This window comes from Saimiri boliviensis, chromosome 1 (assembly GCF_048565385.1).
Source record: "Saimiri boliviensis isolate mSaiBol1 chromosome 1, mSaiBol1.pri, whole genome shotgun sequence".
NCBI classification, from domain to species: Eukaryota; Metazoa; Chordata; class Mammalia; order Primates; family Cebidae; genus Saimiri; species Saimiri boliviensis.
The window spans coordinates 90,486,426-90,508,538 of NC_133449.1; the positions used below are offsets into that span (position 1 = coordinate 90,486,426).

General features: G+C 42.1%; 1 protein-coding gene across 1 annotated transcript in view; it reads right to left on the reverse strand.

Moving 5' to 3' along the window:
• MSH2 (mutS homolog 2) overlaps positions 1–22,113 on the reverse strand; it is a 95,034-nt gene that overhangs the window by 36,204 nt on the left and 36,717 nt on the right. Inside the window, exons 7-8 of the mRNA XM_039478500.2 lie at positions 19,728–19,927; positions 2,221–2,330 (exon numbers count right to left, since the gene is read on the reverse strand). Of these exons, the coding sequence (XP_039334434.1) occupies positions 2,221–2,330; positions 19,728–19,927 (310 nt within the window). The remainder of the gene's footprint in view (positions 1–2,220; positions 2,331–19,727; positions 19,928–22,113) is intronic.

Consider the following 22,113-nt stretch of genomic DNA (forward strand, 5'->3'; position numbering starts at 1 on the left):
AAAAAAAAAAAAAAAAAAGAAATAAACAGTAGAGCTGGGTGCAGTGGTTCACACCTGTAATCCCAGCACTTTGGGAGGCCGAGGCAGGTGGATCACGAGGTCAAGAGATCGAGACCATCCTGGTCAACATGGTGAAACCCCACCTCTACTAAAAATACAAAAAATTAGCTGGGCATGGTGGCGTGTACCTGTAATCCCAGCTACTCAGGAGGCTGAGGCAGGAGAATTGCCTGAACCCAGGAGGCGGAGGTTGCGGTGAGCCGAGATTGCGCCATTGAACTCCAGCCTGGGTAACAAGCGCGAAACTTCATCTCAAAAAAAAAAAAAAAAAAAGTAGCCGGGCGCGGTGGCTTAAGCCTGTAATCCCAGCACTTTGGGAGGCAGAGGCGGGTGGATCACGAGGTCAAGAGATCGAGACCATCCTGGTCAACATAGTGAAACCCCGTCTCTACTAAAAAAAAAAATACAAAAAATTAGCTGGGCATAGTGGCGCATGCCTGTAATCCCAGCTACTCAGGAGGCTGAGGCAGGAGAATTGCCTGAGCCCAGGAGGCAGAGGTTGCGGTGAGCCGAGATCGCGCCATTGCACTCCAGCCTGGGTAACAAGAGCAAAACTCCGTCTCAAAAAAAAAAAAAAAAAAAAAGAAGAAGAAGAAGAAGAAGAAGAAGAAGAAGAAGAAGAAGAAGAAGAAGTAGTGAACAGTAGAGTCCTCTTAACTTTTTAGTTATATTCGATAACTATTTAGGAGATGCACACATATTCTAACCTCCTCCTGCAAAGAACTCTCTACATGGAAAAGAAATAAAAGTGGCCCAGAATGGTGGCTTGTATCTGAAATCCCAGCATTTTGGAAGGCCAAGACTGAGGCCAGAGTTGTGAGACCAGCCTGGGCAACATGATGAGAGCTTATCTCAACAAAATTTTTTTTAAAAAATTAGCCAGGTGTGATAACCTGTATTTACAGCTACTGAGGCTAAGGCAGGAGGATTACTTGAATCCAGGAGTTTGAAGGGCTAGTGAACTATGATAGCGTCACTGCACTTAAGCCTGGGCAACAGAAGGAGACCTTGTCTCAAAAGAAAAGCAAGAAACAAAATGAAAGTTTTCTTGTGTGTCCTATGTTTACTTCTAACTTCTCTTTCCTTTTCCAGTGACTATAATTTCCCTTCTCTTTAAAAGTAAAACAGGTACATTTATGAAACTGTTCATTTATGAGACTGTCTTTAACCAGGACAATTATGCACAATATTCATTTCCTCTGCTAATCTTTATTTCATGTGCTGAAATATTTTTTTTAAATCCTTTTTCCAAAAAAAAAAAAAACAAAAAACAAAAAAAAAAAAAACAAAAATGGACCAAGCATGGTGGGACGTGCCTGTAGTCCCAGTTACTTGGGAGGCTGAGACAGGAGAATCGCAGGAGGCGGAGGTTGCAGTGAGCCAAGATTGGCCACTGCACTCCAGCATAGGCAACAGAGACTCCATCTCAAAAAAAAGAAATTAAGGGGAGTGTTCCTGCCATCCTAAAGCACTTCGGGATTTTTCCTTAGATTGTGTGTGGATTTGCTTTGATTTATTCATACATTATTATTGTTATTTGAGATGGAGTCTCTCCTCTCTGTCACCCAGGCTGGAGTGCAGTGGCATGATCTCTGCTTCTCAGGTTCAAGTGATTCTTCTGCTTTAGCCTCCCGAGTAGCTGGGACTACAGGTGTGTGCCACCATGTCTGGCTAATTTTTTGTATTTTTATTAGAGATGGGGTTTCACCATATGGCCAGGCTGATCTTGCATTCCTGGCATCAAGTGATCCGCCCACCTTGGCCTCTCAAAGGGCTAGGATTTACACATTACCTAGTCTCTCATATGCCCATTTAACACATATTTTCAAGATTTCAACTCAGCATTAATTTAAGGCTATCTGGTCTGGGGAAATAATTTTAATGTTCATCTAAGTTTAAAATGAATTATACCTCAATAATTCAAAATGATGTAATCCAATCCTATGAAATTATTTTAAGTTACAATATTTACTGATAAACTTTTTTTAAACCCCTCCCCACAAAAAAATCCTTTTTCCATCTGTCACTTAATCTTACATCCACTGTTTACAAAGATGCTACACTTACAGATACTAAAAAGAAAACTCTAAAAACTTTCTTACTGTAGCCTTTGCTTTTCAAAAATACTCTATAGCTTAAATTAAAAAGTATATTACATACCTGATCCATATCTAAAGTTGTTTCAATCATTTCCTGAAACTTGGAGAAATCAGAACGAAGATCAGTAAGAGGAGTCACAAAAACTGCCAACAACAATTTCTGGTGTTTTCCTAAAAGAAAGTAGTAAAACAAATAAAAAGACCTCAGTTTTAAAAATACAAATCATGAAAACCTGACTGAGATAAACAAGCATCATTTGATCCAAAATATACAAATAGTACAGGTCTCCAAAATTACTCAGGTAAAATTGTTTAGTACTCAATTTATTTTACAGAAAGGGAGATGATCTAGCACTCAAAGCTTCCCATGAATAATACATTACCCCCTTGCTTGTCTATAAACCCAACAAGTAATACAGATGTAGAAACATGACATTAATTATGACTAAATGAATTTTATTTCTTATAGATTTAATAACCCAAAGTCAAAGTCATTAAAATAATACCTCCGGCCAGGCATGGTGGCTCAAGCCTGTAATCCCAGCACTTTGGGAGGCCAAGGCGGGTGGATCACGAGGTCAAGAGATCAAGACCATCCTGGTCAACATGGTGAAACCCCGTCTCTACTAAAAATACAAAAAATTAGCTGGGCATGGTGGCGCGTGCCTGTAATCCCAGCTACTCAGGAGGCTGAGGCGGGAGAATTGCCTCAACCCAGGAGGCAGAGCTTGCGGTGAGCCGAGATCGCGCCATTGCACTTCAGCCTGGGTAACAAGAGTGAAACTCTGTCTCAAAAAAAAATAAAAATAAAAATAAAAATAAAATAATACCTCTAGGCTGGGTGTAATGGCTCATGCCTGTAATCCAGCACTTTGGGAGGCTGAGGCAGGCAGATTGCCTGAGCTCAGGAGTTTGCCACCAGGCTGGGCAACACGGTGAAACCCTCCCTCTACCAAAATACAAAATAAATTAGCCGGGCATAGTGGCAAGCGCCTGTAGTCCCAGCTACTCGGGAGGCTGAGGCAGGAGAACTGCTTGAATCCAGGAGGTCAAGGTTGCAGTGAGCCAACATCATGCCACTGCACTCCATCCTGGGCAACAGAGTGAGACTCCATCTCAAAATAAATAAATAAAAATAAAACCTCTCACTTACCTCATATTCCTAATTTCCATTAATGACAGTATTCCAATTAACAGGTTAAATCAAGCCAAGTTTTATACAATGGAACTGTGCTTAACGGCATTTAAGGGTACATGCTGGGGAGGCGAGGCACAGTGGCTGATGCCTATAATCCCAGCACTTTGGGAGGCTGAGGTGGGCAGATCACTTGAGGTCAGAAGTTTGAGACCACCCTGGCCAACAAGGTGAAACCTCATCTCTGCTAAAAATTTGAAAATTAGCCAGGTGTGGTAGCAGGCACTTGTAATCGCAGCTACTCGGAAGGCTGAGGCAGGAGAATCGCTTTAACTCAGAAGGTGTAGGTTGCAGTGAGCCAAGATCATACCACTGCCCTCCAGCCTGGGAAACAGAGCAAGACTCAATCTCGGGGAATAAAAAAAAAAAAAAGAGTACATGTTGGAGAATCATGTTGAAGGGGTAAATGAAGCAACAGAGTACATAGTGTGAAAAAGCAAGCAGGATTAGAGACCTGGGTAGCAATCCCAGCTCTGCTACCTATTGGCTCTGTTATCTGGAGCATGTTACTTTGAGCCTCCTTTTCCCTTTTTGTACAATGAAATAATAAAAATAGCTACCAGAAAATAAGAAATGAAATAATTATACACAATACTTGTATAGTTCTTAACACTTAACAGACGCTCAACAACAGTTACTCTGTATTTCTATGGGTATAACGCAAGGATTTTTTTTCTTTGTAATCACCAATAAATTCCCTTCGAAGAATTCTGCAAGTGATCTCTAATACCCACTGCATTTCATTCTAAAACAACTGTTCCCAAACTTCTCTAGAAATTTTAGTAGCTACTCAGAAAACAATGAAAAGCTACTATAAAGTCAGTAAAAATTGTTTCAAGAATTCATGTTTTATTATTAATCACATCATCTACACATATTTAGAAAATAGTAATACGTGTGAAGCACTACTTAGACAGAATATAAACAACACTTTGCCCACATAATGTCTGTTGTGCTACAATGCCTGGTTCTTTATTCCAAATTAGCTCATGTGCTATTGGTAAACAGATGAATTGTGGCAGCAAAATTCAGAGGTGGCATTAATTTATGAATGATTTTTTTCCCCAGCCCATTGTTTTAAAGGGATCAAGATTAAGCTCTTATACAATTAAAAGAATAAGCCTTAAGAATGAAGACCTCAGAGTCACTTAAAGCCACTGTGCTTTCGACTCATTATGTTAAGATACACGGGAAAGCTCAAGGATACAAAACATTTGCCAGCATTTTTGAAAAAGAAAAAAAACTGATTGAATTCCATACCCTGGTTCAAAGTTTTAATTTTGATAAAACTAGCCTCTATTAGAAGCAAATTCCCACAAGGATCCACATCTCAAAGGAGAAAACAAGAGCCACGGATCTAAGGCTTCAAAAAGTCAGCTGATGCTGGTGCTTGGGAGCAAATGCCAGGAAGGTCACAGTTTTTATTACACTCTGTTATGCTTTTGTTAGCAGTGTTGTACCAGAGTGAGTATAGAAAATCAACACCAAGACAAAAGTATGTCAAATTGCAGAGTCTTTATTGCTGGCAGCCACGGAGTACTCATGTCTCTCCAACCCGTGGCCCCGAAAGAAGCATGTCAAGACCTTTTATGCCCATAAACCACCTCCTGGGCGGGGATGAGGATGAGGGGCTTCAGACATTCCGAGGGCCAGGAGACTTTGGACATTCCGACGGTTACTTAAGTGGTTTACAGAAGTCAAGATAAGCGTTAGTTTATACATTGTTTGGATAGGGTGGAAATCACAAGCCTTAGTTACTTATTACAAGTCACAGGGCCCATGATGGCGTGGGTTTGGACTGCTTGCCTGTCATACTAGGTTTACAAAGAGCAGTTTCAACAGAAAGCCAAGGTGTGGTCGAGGTACGCAGTTTATGGGGCTTTTACCAGGTCACAGTAGTGGTTTTTAAAAATTCATTTATTTTCAGGTCTGCCTCAACCCAGTTTTTTCCATAAGTTGTTATTTTTCTAGCACATGACTGAAGGTTTTCCAAGAATACGTACTGCATAAATATCTGTACAAACTTCATAGCCTATGTCACCCTCAACATGTCCTCTAGCTCCTCAAGCACATGAGCCCACTTTGCTGCAGTCCTTCTCAGTTTACAAACTTGCTTCTAAGTTCACCTGCTCCCTTATCCTGCAAGCTTTCACTAGCATCTTAAATTCCTTCCCTTCCTTGTAACTTGTACTGAAGCTCAGTTGCCAATTTCCAACCAGATTTTGAAAAGCTACATTCTCCACTAGTGATCACAGGCTAGAAAGCCCTATACAAGCTATCCTGAGGTCTTAACAAAAGGACTCCTGGAATTCGTAGTAGTACATAAACACAGAAGCAAATTCCAGTTTTATTTTCTCTAGCCTCTAGCTGAAATTTAGCATTTGCTTTCCTTATGAATATAAGCAACAAGCCATGGCAGTATTACCAGTACTTGTGTCTTGTTACCAATTAAAACAACAGTTATATCTTCACATCAAGATAATCAAGATATCTTTTTTTTTTCTTTTCTGAGTTTTCTTTTCTTTTCTTTTTTTTAGAGACAGAGTCTTGCTCTGTTGCCCAGGCTGGAGTACAGTGGCGCTATCTCAGCTCACTGCAACCTCCACCTCCCCAGTTCAAGCAATTCTCTGCCTCAGCCTCCCGAGTAGCTGGAATTACAAGTGGCCACCACTATGCCTGGCTAATTTTTTTGTATTTTTAGTAGAGATGGGGTTTCATCATCCTGCCCAGGCTGGTCTTGAACTCCTGACCTTGTCAATCCACCCACTTCAGCATCCCAAAGTAATGAAATTACAGGCATGAGCCACCGCCCCGGGCCAGTTTTGAGATAAAGCATCATTTAATCTCACTCTTACTTCGGAATTAAAATAGGCTGTCAGGTATTTTTCAATGCATTAACAAAAAGGACATTCTCACATCAAGCATTTGTTTCATATTTTGATAAATATATTTCAATAGAATTGGTTTCCTTTGTAACTCTATGTGCTTTATTTTATGTATTTAAAAACACTATTCTAAGGGGTTCATGGACTTCATCAGAAGCCAAGAAGGTCCACAGCACAAGAAGAAGTTAAAAATCTCAGACAGGCCTCTGGCCTCAACTCCTACCAACCTGTTGTAATTCTCTACCTCTATGCTTGACCACTTAAGCTTTCCTTCACCCTTTCAACAAGGTAAGCCCACATCGGCCTTATGTCCTTGCACTGCTGGCTGATCCCACTAGCCTCCCCTTCTCCCTCATTCTTTTTTTATTTTTAAGATGAGGTCTCACTCTGACACCCCACATAGAGTGCAGTGGCATAATCACGGCTCACTACAGCCTCAACCTCGCAGGCTCAGGCAATCCTCCAACCTCAGCATCCTCAGTAGCTGGACTACAAAAGCATTTCACCATACCTGGCTAATTTTTGTATTTTTTGTAGAGACAAAGATTTTGCCATGTTGCCCAAGTTGGTATCAAACTCCTGATCTCAAGTGATCCACCCGCCTCAGCCTCCCAAAGTGCTGGGATTATAAGCGTGAGCCACCACGCCCGGCTTCCCCTCCAGTTCTTAACAGCTGGCTCTGTTTTATGGTTCAAGTCTCACCTTAGACAGTAATTCCTTAAAGAGGCCTTCTTTGACCACAGGATCTACTGTCTCCCTGGATCCTTGCCAAATCACTCAATCATACCAATACATTATGCTTTCTTTATTGTACCTAATGCTATTTTAAATTCTTGTCCATTTATTTCCCTATTGTCTCCCTCCCTCTACTCTTTCACTATTATGGAACCTCCACAAAACAGGGACTTCCTCTATCATATCTACCCTTACAACTTGTAAAAAATGTTTGGCACAAAGTAGCCAGTTGATAAGTTATTTGTTGAATGAATGACTTTATGAAGGAAGGGAACAAGGGACTAATAAGGTAATCAATCATCGGTCATTAGCTTTGATACATACAACATTTATTTCATAAAAATCTCAAAGGTCACACAGGGAAATAATTTGTTAGCTTCTTAAATGCATCAAAATGAGAAATGTCCAAATAATCAAGTCATTAAATAACTTTTGTTAGGAACTCCTGATTGTCAACATGATTTACTTAAAACTTCCTGAAGATTTCATCTTCAAGAACGTTAACTGTGCACCTCATGAACTACTGCAGTGCTTAAGTCAGTAAGTCTAAGTATTGGCCACGCAAGGTGACTCACACCTACAGTCCCAGCACTTTAGGAGGCTGAGGTAAGCAGATTATCTGAGGTCAGGAGTTTGACACCAGCCTGGCAAACTAAAAATACAAAATTAGCTGGGCATGGTAGCGCATGCCTGTAATTCCAGCTACTCGGGAGGCTGAGGCAGGAGGATTGCTTGAACCTGGGGGTCAGAGGCTGCTGTGAGACCAGATCATGCCACTACACTCCAGCCTGAGCGACAGTGAGACTCTGTCTCAAAAAAATAAATAACCGTTAAGTATTAACAATTCTATAACAACCTTAAATATAAGCTAATCACTATTAAATCATCACTTACTATAAAATGTAAAAAATATCAGGATAAATTGAAAGCCCATCAAAAATAAGTGGTTTAGGCTGGGCGTCATGGCTCACACCTGTAATCCCAGCACTTTGGGAGGCCCAGGCAGGTGGATTGCTTGAGGTGAGGAGTTTGAGACCAGGCTGAACAATATAGTGAAACCCCATCTGTACTAAAAATACAAAAATTTAGCCAGGCATGGTGACGCATGCCTGTAATCTCAGCTACTCAAGAGGCTGAGGGAGAAGAATCACTTGAACCCAGGAGGTAGAAGTTGCAGTGAACTGAGACCGTGCCACTACACTCCACCCTGGGTGACAGAGCGAGACTCTATCAAAAAAAATGCAGTCTAGGGCACAGTGTGGTGGCTCATGCCTATAATCCCAACACTTTGGGAAGCCAAGGTGGGGGGAATCCCTTGAGGTCAGCAGTTTCAGACAAGCCTGGCTAAGATAATAAAACCCCATCTTTATGAAAGATACAAAAACTGGCTGGGCGGGGTGGTTCATGCCTATAATCTCAGCACGTAGGAAGACCAAGGCGGACAAATCATCTGAGGTCAGGAGTTTGAGACCAGCCTGACCAACATGGGGAAACTCTGTCTCTACTAAAAATATAAAATTAGCTGGGCATGGTGGTGCATGCCTATAATCCCAGCTCCTCAGGAGGCTGAGGCAGGAGAATCACTTGATCCAGGAGGCGGAGGTTGTGGAGCCGAGATCACACCACTACACTTCAGCCTGGGCAATTAAGGGTGAGACTCCGATCCCCCCACTTCAAAAAACACACACACAACACAAAACAAAAACCCATAATCAGCCAAGCATGGGAGTGGGCACCTGTAATCCCAGCTACTCAGGAGGCTGAGGTAGGAGAATCACTTGAACCCAGGAGGCAGAGGTTGCAGTGAGCCAAAATTGCACCACTGCACTCCAGCCTGGGCAACAGAGCCAGACTCTCATTTAAGAAAAAAAAAAAAAAAAAGCCGATTGCGGTGACTCATGTCTGTAATCCCAGCACTTTGTGAGGCTGAGGTATGTGGCTTACAAGGTCAGGAGTTCAAGATCAGCCTGGCCAAGATGGTGAAATACTGTCTCCACTAAAAATACAAAAATTAGCCGGGCGTGGTGGCATATGCCTGTAATCCCAGCTACTTGGAAGGCAGAGAACTGCATAAACCTGAAAGGCAGAGATCACAGTGAGTTGAGAACATACTACTGCACTCCAGACTGGGTGACAGAGCGAGACTCTGTCTCAAAAAAAAAAAAAAAAAAAGAAAAGAGTAAGTGGTTTAGGCCAGGCATGGTAACTCACGTCTGTAATCCTAGCACTTTGGGAGGCCAAGGCAGGAGGATCACCTGAGCCCTGGAGTTTAAGACCAGCCTGGACCACATGGCAAGACCCCATCTCAGGGGGAAGAAAAAAAAAAGAGAGTAAATGGTTCACTAACATACACACCTGGAGAACTTGCCCTGTGGAGGAAAAAAAGAGAGAGATAGAGAAACTTCTGGCCAGGTACCACGACTCATGCCTATAATCCCAGCACTCTGGGAATCCTAGGCGAGTGTATCAATTGAGGTCGAGTTTGAGGCCAGCCTGGCCAACATGGCAAAACCCTGTCTCTACTAAAAATACAAAAAAATTAGCCAGGTGTGGTGGCACACACCTCTAATCCCAGCTACTCAGGTATCTGAGGCACAAAAATCACTTGAACCTGGCAGGCAGAGGCTGCAGTGAGCTGAGATTATGCCACTGCACTCCAGCCTCGGCAACAGAGCAAGACCCTGTCTCAACAACAACAACAAAAGAGATAAACTTCTTCCCAGGACAGCTTCTAAAGCTAAACCTTAACTGGTGTGCCAACTATAATTTTGGGACTTCATTTTCTTCACCTTGCCTATGTCCATGCTATTTATTCACAGAAAGAAATACTAAGGACACCATCTTTAGTGAATGTAGAAAGCTTAACTTGGCCAGATATGGTGGCTCACACCTGTTAATCCAAGCACTTTGGACAGATCACTTGAGGCCAGGAGTTTGAGATCAGCCTGGCCAACATGGTGAAACCCTGTCTCTACTAAAAATACAAAAAAAATTAGCCAGGTGTGATGGCACACCCTTATAGTCCCAGCTACTTGAGAGCTAAGGCAGGAGGGTCACTTAAGCCCGTAAGGCAGAGGTTGTAGTCAGCCAAGACCACACCACTGCACTTCAGGCTGTGCGACAGAGAACATTTCTCAAAAAAAAAAAAAAAAAAGCTTAACTTCTTGTTGGCAAATACCAATGAAAACTACTTTAGCATATGCATTACCAAAAAAACTAAAGTAATGCACTTTCTTAATATACCACCACAGAATCTATTAATATCAAAGCTACATTTTAATTTGTGTGATTACTTATCTATATGTCTGTTTCCCTTACATTCTTCAAGGGCAGGGCCGAGACTTTGCTTGCTATCATGCTGTCACACCCTCAGCAACTAGCCATGTTTGGGACATGGTTGAGTATACCACGTGTTTATCGAACCTCTTCTGCTTCTGCTTCTCCTATTTTCTATAACAACCTATAGATAATAGTCCTTTGTTATGATGTAAGCAATGAATTAATTTTTGCTAATATACCTATGCCAGTACAGAAACTAAAGTAAACTAAGGAACACTGCAAGCTTTCAGGAGTTCTAAAATAACAATGGCAAGGCAAAGCTTCCGGAATTCCTGGCACAACCATCATCTTTAACTAAGTAGTTTGCCATTCTTTTATTACTTAATTTTCAGTTTCCTCTCTAGCATGTTCACTCATACTCTCTCCTACATTAAGCAGTATCTTCTTATTCTGCCAAAATAAGTTATTAAGTGCCTACACTGTTATACATGCCAGAAATTGGCCTAGAATATTCATTTCTCAATGCACAGGCTGCTACTCTTGGGGTAAGGAGTGGAGTCAAAGGAGAAGAGACAAAGCCATTAAATAATTATAAAGGATGTCAAGTATGATGACAGGAAAATAATGTTTTGGAAACACATGACCAACGAAAGAGTTTACCCAAATCTAAGGACATAGTAGGCTTACTCAAAGAAATGACTTTTAAGGTGAAATCTAAAGATGAGTACAAAACCAGACAAGAGAGAAGGGACAGATGTCTGAGTCTAAAGGAACAGCACATACAAAGGCCTGACGATGAAAGTGTGTGATATGTGTGAGAGCTGGGGGATGCTGTTTAAGTTCACTTAGACTGATGCACAGAACAGTGCTTTTTCAAATTGTGGGCTTTCATCCACCATGGGTCAAAAAATAAATTTAGTATGGCGCTATTAGAATTTTTCAGTGAAATAAAATAGAAGATGTTTACTATTTCAATTTTATACAATTTATTATATGATTATTTCAGTTCATATATATATAGTGTGCATGTTACACCCATATACCCATAGGTATGCACTAAGTCGCAATGAAAATATATTTCTTATTGTGGAGTGGGGTCAAAAAAGCAAGAAACACTGGCAATGAGTACTAGGAAGGAAAGAATAGAGAAGTGGGCAGAGGCAACAATTCATGAGGCCTTTTAAACCAGTTGAGTCGCCAGGCGCGGCGGCTCAAGCCTGTAATCCCAGCACTTTGGGAGGCCGAGGCCGGTGGATCACGAGGTCAACAGATCAAGACCATCCTGGTCAACATGGTGAAACCCCGTCTCTACTAAAAATCTAAAAAATTAGCTGGGCATGGTGGTGCGTGCCTGTAATCCCAGCTACTCAGGAGGCTGAAGCAGGAGAATTGCCTGAACCCAGGAGGCGGAGGTTGCTGTGAGCCGAGATCGCGCCATTGCACTCCAGCCTGGGTAACGAGCAAAACTCCGTCTCAAAAAAAAAAAAAAAACACAGTTGAGTCTTTAATCCTAAAGGCAGTGAAAACCCTTTGCAGGGTTTTCAACAGGCTAGTGACACATTTGTATTTATGTTTAAGAAACACAGTTGGCTAAGGCAAGGAGAATGGATTCGAGGGAGACAAGACAAGGGGAAACAAGAGCATCAGAATGTGGACAGTAGTTCCAAGTAAGAAATGACTATATAGCAGGGTATGGTGTCAAGTGGCTATTGTCCTAGCTACTTGGGAGGCTGAGGTGGGAGAATCTCAATCACTTGAAATATTGCTCCAGGACTTTGAGGCTGCAGTAAGCTATGATCATGCCACTGCACTCCAGCCCGGGTGAAAGAGTGAGACCCTATTGAAAAGCAAACAAACAAACAAATTATTTTAGCCTAGACCAGAGTGCCAGGCATTGGGATTTAGAAAGGTGTGTGTGTGTATGTGTATATATATATATATATATATATATATATATATATATTTTTTTTTAAATTTATTTTTGAGACTGAGTTCCGCTCTTGTTACCCAGGCTGGAGTGCAATGGCAAGATCTTGGCTCACCGCAACCTCCGCCTCCTGGGTTCAGGCAATTCTCCTGCCTCAGCCTCCTGAGAAGCTGGGATTACAGGCATGCGCCACCATGGCCCGGCTAATTTTTTTTCTATTTTTAGTAGAGACGGGGTTTTTTGTATTTTTAGTAGAGATGGGGTTTCACCATGTTGACCAGGATGGTCTCGATCTCTTGACCTCATGATCCACCCGCCTCGGCCTCCCAAAGTGCTGGGATTACAGGCTTGAGCCACCACGCCCGGCAGAAAGGTGTATTTTTTATTTTATTTTATTAATTTTTGAGACAAGAGTCTCTAAACAATGGGTACACATGGACATAGTGAGAATTAACAGATACTGGGAACTCCAAAAGGGCAGAGGGGGAGAGAGGGATAAGGATTGAAAAATTACCACCTAGCCGGGCGCGGTGGCTCAAGCCTGTAATCCCAGCACTTTGGGAGGCCGAGGCGGGAGGATCACAAGGTCAAGAGATTGAGACAATCCTGGTCAACATGGTGAAATCCCGTCTCTACTAAAGGTGCAAAAAATTAGCTGGACATGGTGGCGCGTGCCTGTAATCCCAGCTACTCAGGAGGCTGAGGCAGGAGAATTGCCTGAACCCAGGAGGCAGAGGTTGCGGTGAGCCGAGATCGCGCCATTGCACTCCAGCCTGGGTAACAAGAGCAAAACTCCGTCTCAAAAAAAAAAAAAAGAAAAATTACCACCTATTGGGTACAATGTTCATGGACACAATAGAAGCCCAAACCTCACCATTACACAATATATCCATGTGACAAACCTGCACATGTACCCCCGTCTATAAAATAAAATAATAAATAGCCTGGCCTAGAAACCAGTTTTATAAAATTACTCACAGAAAAAGAAAAAGAAAAAAATCAAAACACCAGAGAAGTACATAGACCTTTAGAGCTTCTGCATAATAATTTCCTGGAATGTTAAAATAACAACAGATGTTAGCTAAATATCAATTATAATAGGTAACTGTTACTACTTAAAATATCAAAAAATGTCAAACATACTTAGGAAGCTGAGGCAAGAGGACTGCTTCAGCCCAGGAGTTCAAGACCAGCCTAGGTAATACAGCAAGTCCCATCTCAAAAAAAAAAAAGTAAAAAGTCAAACAATATTAAATTATGGCAACTGACAATTAGTACTATATATACTATTACCCTATCAATATTTTGTTAGACTTTTGCTTACAGCCAGTTCTACTATAAAATGCAACATATGTATTCCTAAAAATCAGAACACTATGCAGTAAAAACCGGAGCTGGCCACGTGTGGTGGTGCACGCCTGTAATCTCAGCACTTTGGGAGGCCAAGGTGGGCTAACTACTTGAGCTCAGGAGTTCCAAACCAGCCTGGGAAACATGGAAAAACCATCTCTACAACAAATATAACTAAAACTTAGCTAGGCATGATGGCTCACGCCTGCAGTCCCAGCTACTTGGAAGGCTGAGGTGGAGGATAGCTTAAACTGGGAGGCCAAGGCTGCAGTGAGCCGAGACCACATGACTGCACTCCAGCCTGGGTAACACAGTGAGACCATTTTAAAAAAACAAACAGTGCTTATGAGAAAACTGGAGTTCAAGCCACAACTCTCAGAAACTTCATCAGTGACACATTAGTAAAGACAGGAACCTCATAAAAGTAGTAGCACAGTTTTACACATGTGAAACAGTTAATACATAACTATTACAATAAATAAGGCACCTTTCAAAAGGTCTTTGGTTTGCTTGCGGAGTGGACTTCTAAAGGGCTGCAGCTCCTGAGTTACTATGAAATGGTCGAGGGAATACCGTCTCAAATAGGTGGCAAAGTTTTAACACATACAGGAAAATGAGGGAGACATTTGAAGAGGATGTGTATGTGTCTGTGTATTTTTGTATATTTCTACACTGCTCATTTCAGCTGGATGCATTTTTCTGCATTCACCTAGTGTTTCCTAGGAATCTGTGCATAAGCAAACTCAAAATTCACATTATGCTCAAGTTGTTCCCTAATATACCAACCACACTGGAACAAATCTGTTTTCAAAACAAGTGTTACCGCCTAACTGACCATGTATAATTTTGTTTAAAGACTGAAACCATAGGCCGGGCGCGGTGGCTCAAGCCCGTAATCCTAGCACTTTGGGAGGCCGAGGCGGGTGGATCACAAGGTCAAGAGATTGAGACCATCCCGGTCAACATGGTGAAACCCCGTCTCTACTAAAAATACAAAAAATTAGCTGGGCGTGGTGGCGCGTGCCTGTAATCCCAGCTACTCAGGAGGCTGAGGCAGGAGAATTGCCTGAACCCAGGAGGCGGAGGTTGCGGTGAGCCAAGATCGCGCCATTGCACTCCAGCCTGGGTAACAAGAGCGAAACTCCGTCTCAAAAAAAAAAAAAAAAAAAAAAAGACTGAAACAATATATATCAAAACAATAATGACTACATCTGGATGGCATGATAATGATCTACAAGAGACTTATATTGCTTTAATAAACTGATGAAGATGAGATTTAAAGAACATTTCCAACATACAAAACCCAACCAAACCTTAAATAGTAACTAAAGTTTTTTTAAAAAGGCTAGATAATACAGATTCCTTTTAGCATCCTCCTTTCCAAAAAAGCCAAATAAATCACTTTTATGTTCCTATTTTCCATTTAGAAGGAAATCACACAATCAGGTAAAAAATGTGATTATACTAATGTACTGTTTAGGAAAAGGTAATGGAGATAAGCACTTCTACTCTGCATGAGAGGAACAGAGAAACTCACAGGAAAAGTGACATTGGAGTTCAATCTTGGAAAAATTTGGACAAGGTAGTAAAGGACATTAAAGACAGGAAAACATGTATAACAGCATGGCATGTCTGGAGACGGGCAGTACTATACTGAGAAAGAGGGTATAAGTGAGGGAGTGTGGGAGAGGCTGAACAGGAAGCAATGGCCAAGCCACATAAGAGATGGGGCCTTGCCTACAGATTATGGGAAGCAATTAATGTGTTCTGAACTGAAGAGGTAACATGTTCTGAATTGATGACACGATCAGATGAGCTAGCAAAGACTACGGAGCTCAATGAGGAAGATGCATAGACCATGGGAGGGAAAACAACAAATGTGAGGTACTTAAGGTGTATTAAACAGAAACAGATGATTAACTGGGTATCAGGAAAGGGAAAGGTTATGCATGTCAGTATGATAGCTGTTATATTAAAATTCACCAATTAAAAAATCTGAGGCTGGGAACAGTGGCTCACACCTATAACCTAGCACTTCAGGAGGCTTAGATGGGCAGATTGCTTGAGTCCAGGAGTTCAACACCAGCCTGGCAACATGACGAGACCCCCACCTTTACAAACAATTTTTAAAATTAGTTGGGCATTATCACCCATGCCTGTAGTCCCAGCTACTTGGGAGACCGAGGTGAGAGGATCACTTGAGCCTAACCCAGGAAGTAGAAGCTCCAGCACTCCAGCCTGGGTGATAGAGTGAACCCTGTCTTCAAAAAAAAAAAGTAGTGCCGGGCGCGGTGGCTCAAGCCTGTAATCCCAGCACTTTGGGAGGCCGAGGCGGGTGGATCACGAGGTCAAGAGATCGAGACCATCCTGGTCAACATGGTGAAACCCCGTCTCTACTAAAAATACAAAAAACTAGCTGGGCATGGTGGCACGTGCCTGTAATCCCAGCTACTCAGGAGGCTGAGGCAGGAGAATTGCTTGAACCCAGGAGGCAGAGGTTGCGGTGAGCCGAGATCGAGCCATTGCACTCCAGCCTGGATAACAAGAGCGAAACTCCGTCTCAAAAAAAAAAAAAAAAAAAAAAAAGTAGTTACCTGAGTAAATTGTGTTTTAAGCACTAACAGAAGTTTGTCCTGAGAGTAGAATATTGTTATTTTAAGTTTTGCCCCAGCATTTTCAGTTTCAAGAGACATAAGGAATATGGGAGGCCAAGTATACCTTTTCAGAAATTAGATATTTTCTAGTGGAGAAAAGGTTTAAAAAGAGCTGTAATCACTCAACGCAAATCTACTTTCTAAACTGCTGCTGCCCTCTACTGTCTCTGAATTCACTTTATTTTTTTTCTTCAGGGATAACATTAAACTAACATTAACTTTATCAGCTAATCAAAAACCGCTGGGCATAGTGGCTCACGCCTGTAATCCCAGCACTTTGGGAGACTGAGGCGGGTGGATCATGAAGCCAAGAGATCAAGACCATCCTGGCCAACATGGTGAAACCCCATCTCTACTAAAAATACAAAAATTAGCTGGGCATGGGGGCAAGCACCTGTAATCCCAGCTACTCGGGAGGCTGAGGCAGGAGAACTGCTTGAACATGGGAGGCGGAGGTTGCAGTGAGCTGAGACTGCACCACTGCACTCCAGCCTGGCATCTGGTGACAGAGCGAGACTCTATCTCTAAAAAAAAAAAAAAAAAAAAAAAGTTAATCAAAAACCAAAAAAATCACAAGATAGTAGTTGAGGATACTCAATTTCTAGCAATATATGAATAGATTAAAAAAAACTTTTAAGCCATGATTCTGCTTTTAAACATAGTACATTTGGTTTATTTTCTTTATAAATTAGTCTCACTTATTACTTTTTCCTTGTAGTCAGTATGCTAAAGAGCTATCCTGAGCTCTGAAACATGCCACTGTTTTCCTCAAAAAAAAAAAAAAAAAAACAAAAAAAACTGGGCCGGGCTCAATAGCTCATGTCTATAGTGTGAGCTAGGCTCAGTAGCTCAACACTTTTGGAGTCTGAGGCGGGCAGATCACTTGAGGTCAAGAGTTTGAGATCATCCTGGCCAAAATGGTGAAACCTTGTCTCTAAATACAAAAATTAGCCGGCTGAGGTGGTATGAGGAGAACTGCTTGAACCCAGGAGGCGGAGGTTGCAGTGAGCTGAGATTGCGCCACTGCACTCCAGCCTGGGCGACAAAACAAAAAAAAACCTCACAGAGGTTCTTTTGGTTTTCAGTGACCAGAAGACACCTAAAATCTCAAACATTTTGTGTAAAAGAAGACAGTATAGCTCTGAACACAACACATGGAAAACAGATTTTCTCCATAACATTTTCCAGGCAGAGCCACTTCAATTACCTGAACTGCACATTAGCTGCAAGATCTATAACGTGAAGCATTTATTTTAGATAATGTTATGATCACTAACAAGTCTATATAACTTAAATCTAATACCATAAAAGTAGGAAATTATTGACTTGCTGTAAACTTCACCAAGTATATTAGACTATGTCTATATAACAAGGCTGAGAAAGGAAGCCAAGCTACCTTCCTCAACTAATTCCTAACTGCCATAATTATCCCAGGGAGTGAGAAAGATCACCCAAGGAATGTGTAGAGCAGTACTTCTTACCTTTTGTGGGGGAAAGGATAGTATTTACATGTGTTTTTAGTTTCTTCCCTCTCTACCAGGGAAGACTTATATGCCTTAAAATATCTGATAAAGTTACAAATCCCCAGCCTAGCCAACATAACGAAACCCGTCTCTACTAAAAATACAAAAATGAGTCAGGTGTGGTGGCACAAGTCTGTAATCCCAGGTACTCAGGAGGCTAAGGGAGGAGAATTTCTTTTTTTTTTTGAGACGGAGTTTCACTTTTGTTACCCAGGCTGGAGTGCAATGGCACAATCTCGGGTCACCGCAACCTCCACTTCCTGGATTCAGGCAATTCTCCTGCCTCAGCCTCCTGAGTAGCTGGCATTACAGGCACGCGCCACCATGCCTGGTTAATGTTTTGTATTTTTAGTAGAGATGGGGTTTCCCATGTTGACCAGGATGGTCTCGATCTCTTGACCTCGTGATCCACCCACCTCGGCCTCCCAGAGTGCTAGGATTACAGGCTTGAGCCACCGTGCCCAGCCTGGGAGGAAAATTTCTTGAAACAGCAGGCAAAGGTTTCAGTGAGCCGAGATCATACCAGTACACTCTACCCTGGACCACAGAGTAAGACTCCATCTCAAAAAAAAATGAAAGTTACAAATACTTTCATTTCAGGAAGCCTCTAAGAGCTTATCCGGGCACAGTGGCTCAAGCTGGTAATCCCAGCACTTTGGAAGGCCCAGGCAGGCAGATCATCTGAGGTCAGGAGTTCCACATCAGCCTGGCTAACATGGTAAAAACTCTATCTCTACTAAAAACACAAAAATTAGCCGAGTGTGGTGGCACACACCTATAGCCCCAGCTGCGTGAGAGGCTGAGGCACAAGAATCGCTTGAACCCAGAAGGCAGAGGTTGCAGTGAGACAAGACTGCACCAATGCACTCCAGCCTGGGCAACAAAGAGAGGCTCCGCCTCAAAAAAAAAAAAAAAGTCTATGGCCATACCACCCTGAACGTGCTACTGATCTTGAAAGCTAAGCAGGGTTGGGCCTCATTAGTACTTGGATAGGAGACCTCCTAGGAATACCGGGTGCTGTAGGCTTGGCTGGGCATGGTGGCTCATGCCTGTGATCCTAGCACTTTGCGAAGCTGAGGTGGGCAAATCACCTGAGGCTGGGAGTTTGAGACCAGCCTGGCCAACATGGAAAAACCCTGTCTCTACTAAAAATACAAACTTAACCGGGCATGGTGGCACATGCCTGTAATCCTAGCTGCTTGGGAGGCTGAGGTAGAACTGCTTGAACCCAGGAGGCGGAGGTTTCAGTGAGCTGGAATCAAGCCATTGCACTCCAACCTGGGTGACAAGAATGAGACTCCGTCTCAAAAAAGAACTATACCGCATTCACTGAATTTAGAAAAAAATAAAGGTCACCCAGCAAATTCCATTTCAGTACTGTGGTCAGGGATGGAAGCCAAATAAATGAATGGAAGATGGAAAGTACAGGCTTTCAGAAACCCAGCTGGGAATGGAAAGAGGGAGAGAGATATATTAATAGATGGTATTGGAAGAGGACCCAGGAACAAGGGTGCTTTTTTTTTTTAAACAGATGTGTGCATCTAAAAATATGTAGTGGTAAAGAGCCAGTAGAGAATAAAAGGAAGTAAGGAAGTAGGAAGTAAAGAGTAAGGAGTAGGGGTGGGAGGCTGGGCGTGGTGGTTCATGCCTGTAATCCCAGCACTTTGGGAGGTTGAGGTGGGCGGATCACCTGAGACTGGGAGTTTGAGACCAGCCTGGCCAACACGATGAAACTAAAAGTACAAAAATTAGCCGGGAATGGTGGCGCACACCTGTAATCCCAGCTACTCAGGAGGCAGAGGCAGGAGAATTGCTTGAACCTGGGAGGCAGAGGTTACAGTATGCTGAGATTGCGCCACTGTACTCCAGCCTGGGCAACAGAATGAGACTCCATCTCAAAAACAAAAAAAGAAAGAAATCTGAATGTATTCTAAGAGTAAATCACCACTACCAACTTTGTAAGAACAGCACACAGCCAAGTATGAGTTGAAGGAAAACAAAAAATGAAATCATCTGTTACCTTCATATTTTTCCAGAGCCTGTATAACATTAGGGAGTTGATTTATACCCTGATAGAGTCGGTAACAATCTTGTAAGTTTGCTGCTTGTCTTTGAAACTTCTTGGCAAGTCGGTTAAGATCTGGGAATCGACGAAGTAAATCTTCTTGTAAAGTCTGCCTCAATTCTGCATCTTCTACAAAAGCTTCCACTAAATTCAATCTGAAATAAATTAACTAGAATTAACCTTAAATAGTTTCGTATAAAATTAAAATTTGTCAACTAAGCACCTAAGTCTCAAGTAAATGAGCTCAAAATTCCATTTAAGAAGCTTGAATCTAGGCCAGGCTCAGTGACTCATGCCTATAATCCCAGCGATTTGAGAGGCCAAGGCAGGTGGATCACAATGCAGGAGTTTGAGACCAGCCTGGTCAGCATGGTGAAACCCTGTCTCTACTAAAAATACAAAAAGGTTGGGTACAGTGGCTCACGCCTGTAATCCCAGAACTTTGGGAGGCTAAGGTGAGTAGATCACGAGATCAGGAGTTCCAGACCAGTCTGGCCAATATGGTGAAACCCCATCTCAACTAAAAATACAAATATCAGGGCCGGGTGCGGTGGCTCAAGCCTGTAATCCCAGCACTTTGGGAGGCCAAGGCGGGTGGATCACGAGGTCAAGAGATCAAGACCATCCTGGTCAACATGGTGAAACCCCGTCTCTACTGAAAGTACAAAAAATTAGCTGGGCATGGTGGCGCGTGCCTGTAATCCCAGCTACTCAGGAGGCTGAGGCAGGAGAATTGCCTGAACCCAGGAGGCGGAGGTTGCGGTGAGCCGAGATCGCGCCATTGCACTCCAGCCTGGGTAACGAGAGCGAAACTCCGTCTCAAAAAAAAGAAAAAAAAAAAGAAAAAAAATACAAATATCAGCCAGGTGTGGTAGTGTGTGCCTGTAGTCCCAGCTACTCAGGAGGCTGAGGCAGAAGAATTGCTTGAACTCGGAAAGTGGAGGTTGCAGTGAGCCAAGACTGCCCCACTGTACTCCAGCCTGGGCAACAGAGCAAGACTCCGTTAAAATAAACAAACAAACAAAAACAAAAAAAGAAGCAGCTTAAATCTATTCTGAAACATCAGCTTTTTTAGAAGGTAGAAAGCTCTGTTAAGACTGAGAGGCAGCCAGGTGCAGTGGCTCACACCTGTAATCCCAGCACTTTGGGAGGCCGAGGCGGGTGGATCACGAGGTCAAGAGATCCAGACCATCCTGGTCAACATAGTGAAAAACCCCACCTCTACTAAAAATACAAAAAATTAGCTGAGCATGGTGGCGTGTGCCTGTAATCCCAGCTACTCAGGAGGCTGAGGCAGGAGAATTGCCTGAATCCAGGAAGTGGAGGTTGCGGTGAGCCGAGATCTTACCATTGCACTCCAGCCTGGGTAACAAGAGCGAAACTCCGTCTCAAAAAAAAAAAAAAGACTGTGAGGCAAGCATTTCCTGATTAGCTAAGAGTCAGATTAAGATTTAGTTAAGCAGTATCATAAGACACTGATTATATAACCAATTTTGTTTGACTTTCATCGAATGGACATGCCTTAAAGAGGAGAAAGAATTTCATTACTGGGGCATTGTTGTTACTGACACACTGTGGCACACATAAATAGTGATATTTAATGAAACAATTACATTTCAAGAATGCCGCCAAATCCAATACTTAGGCTATTTCTTATTCATTTTTAGAATGCTTTCTAAAATTAGCTCTTGACAGTATAAATTCAAAAAATATTTTAATTTTATTGCTTCCCAAAGTCAATAAAATATCAGTTTGTTTCAAGAATGATAAAACATGTAGTTCATAATGCTTCTGTAAGTAATTGGAAATCAGTTACTTTCCATTTTTTTCAGTGTAACCACAGCAAGAAATGTCTTTACATTACAATCCAGCACATGCATACACAGATATATGATTAAAAGAGGTTTCACAAATCAATACTTATTCTCATTATGTGATACACTATTTTCTATTGTATTTAACTTAAAAATGCTCTTTGTCACCTACTGATTTAACAACCCACTACTGGGTCACACCTTGCAGTTTGAAAAACAATATTGGAGATGTTACTGAATTAATAGCTGAAAGGTAAATTGCTGAAGCCGAAAGGTAAATTAACAGTTTACCTGAAGGTGGGAAAATATTCCTACATATTTTACACAGAAAACCTTCTCTAAAACTTCACCCTGCTTTCAGAAGGCGAAGTTTTAGAGAAGCTTTTCTGAAGGCCATAGGCATTACAGATGATTCAAGGTTCAGAATGCTAACAGATGAGCAACCATCTTCCTTACATTCGCAAAGGATGTGACAATAAACTAAACCTCAACGTACACAGGGATAGAAAGCATACAAATCCGCTTTC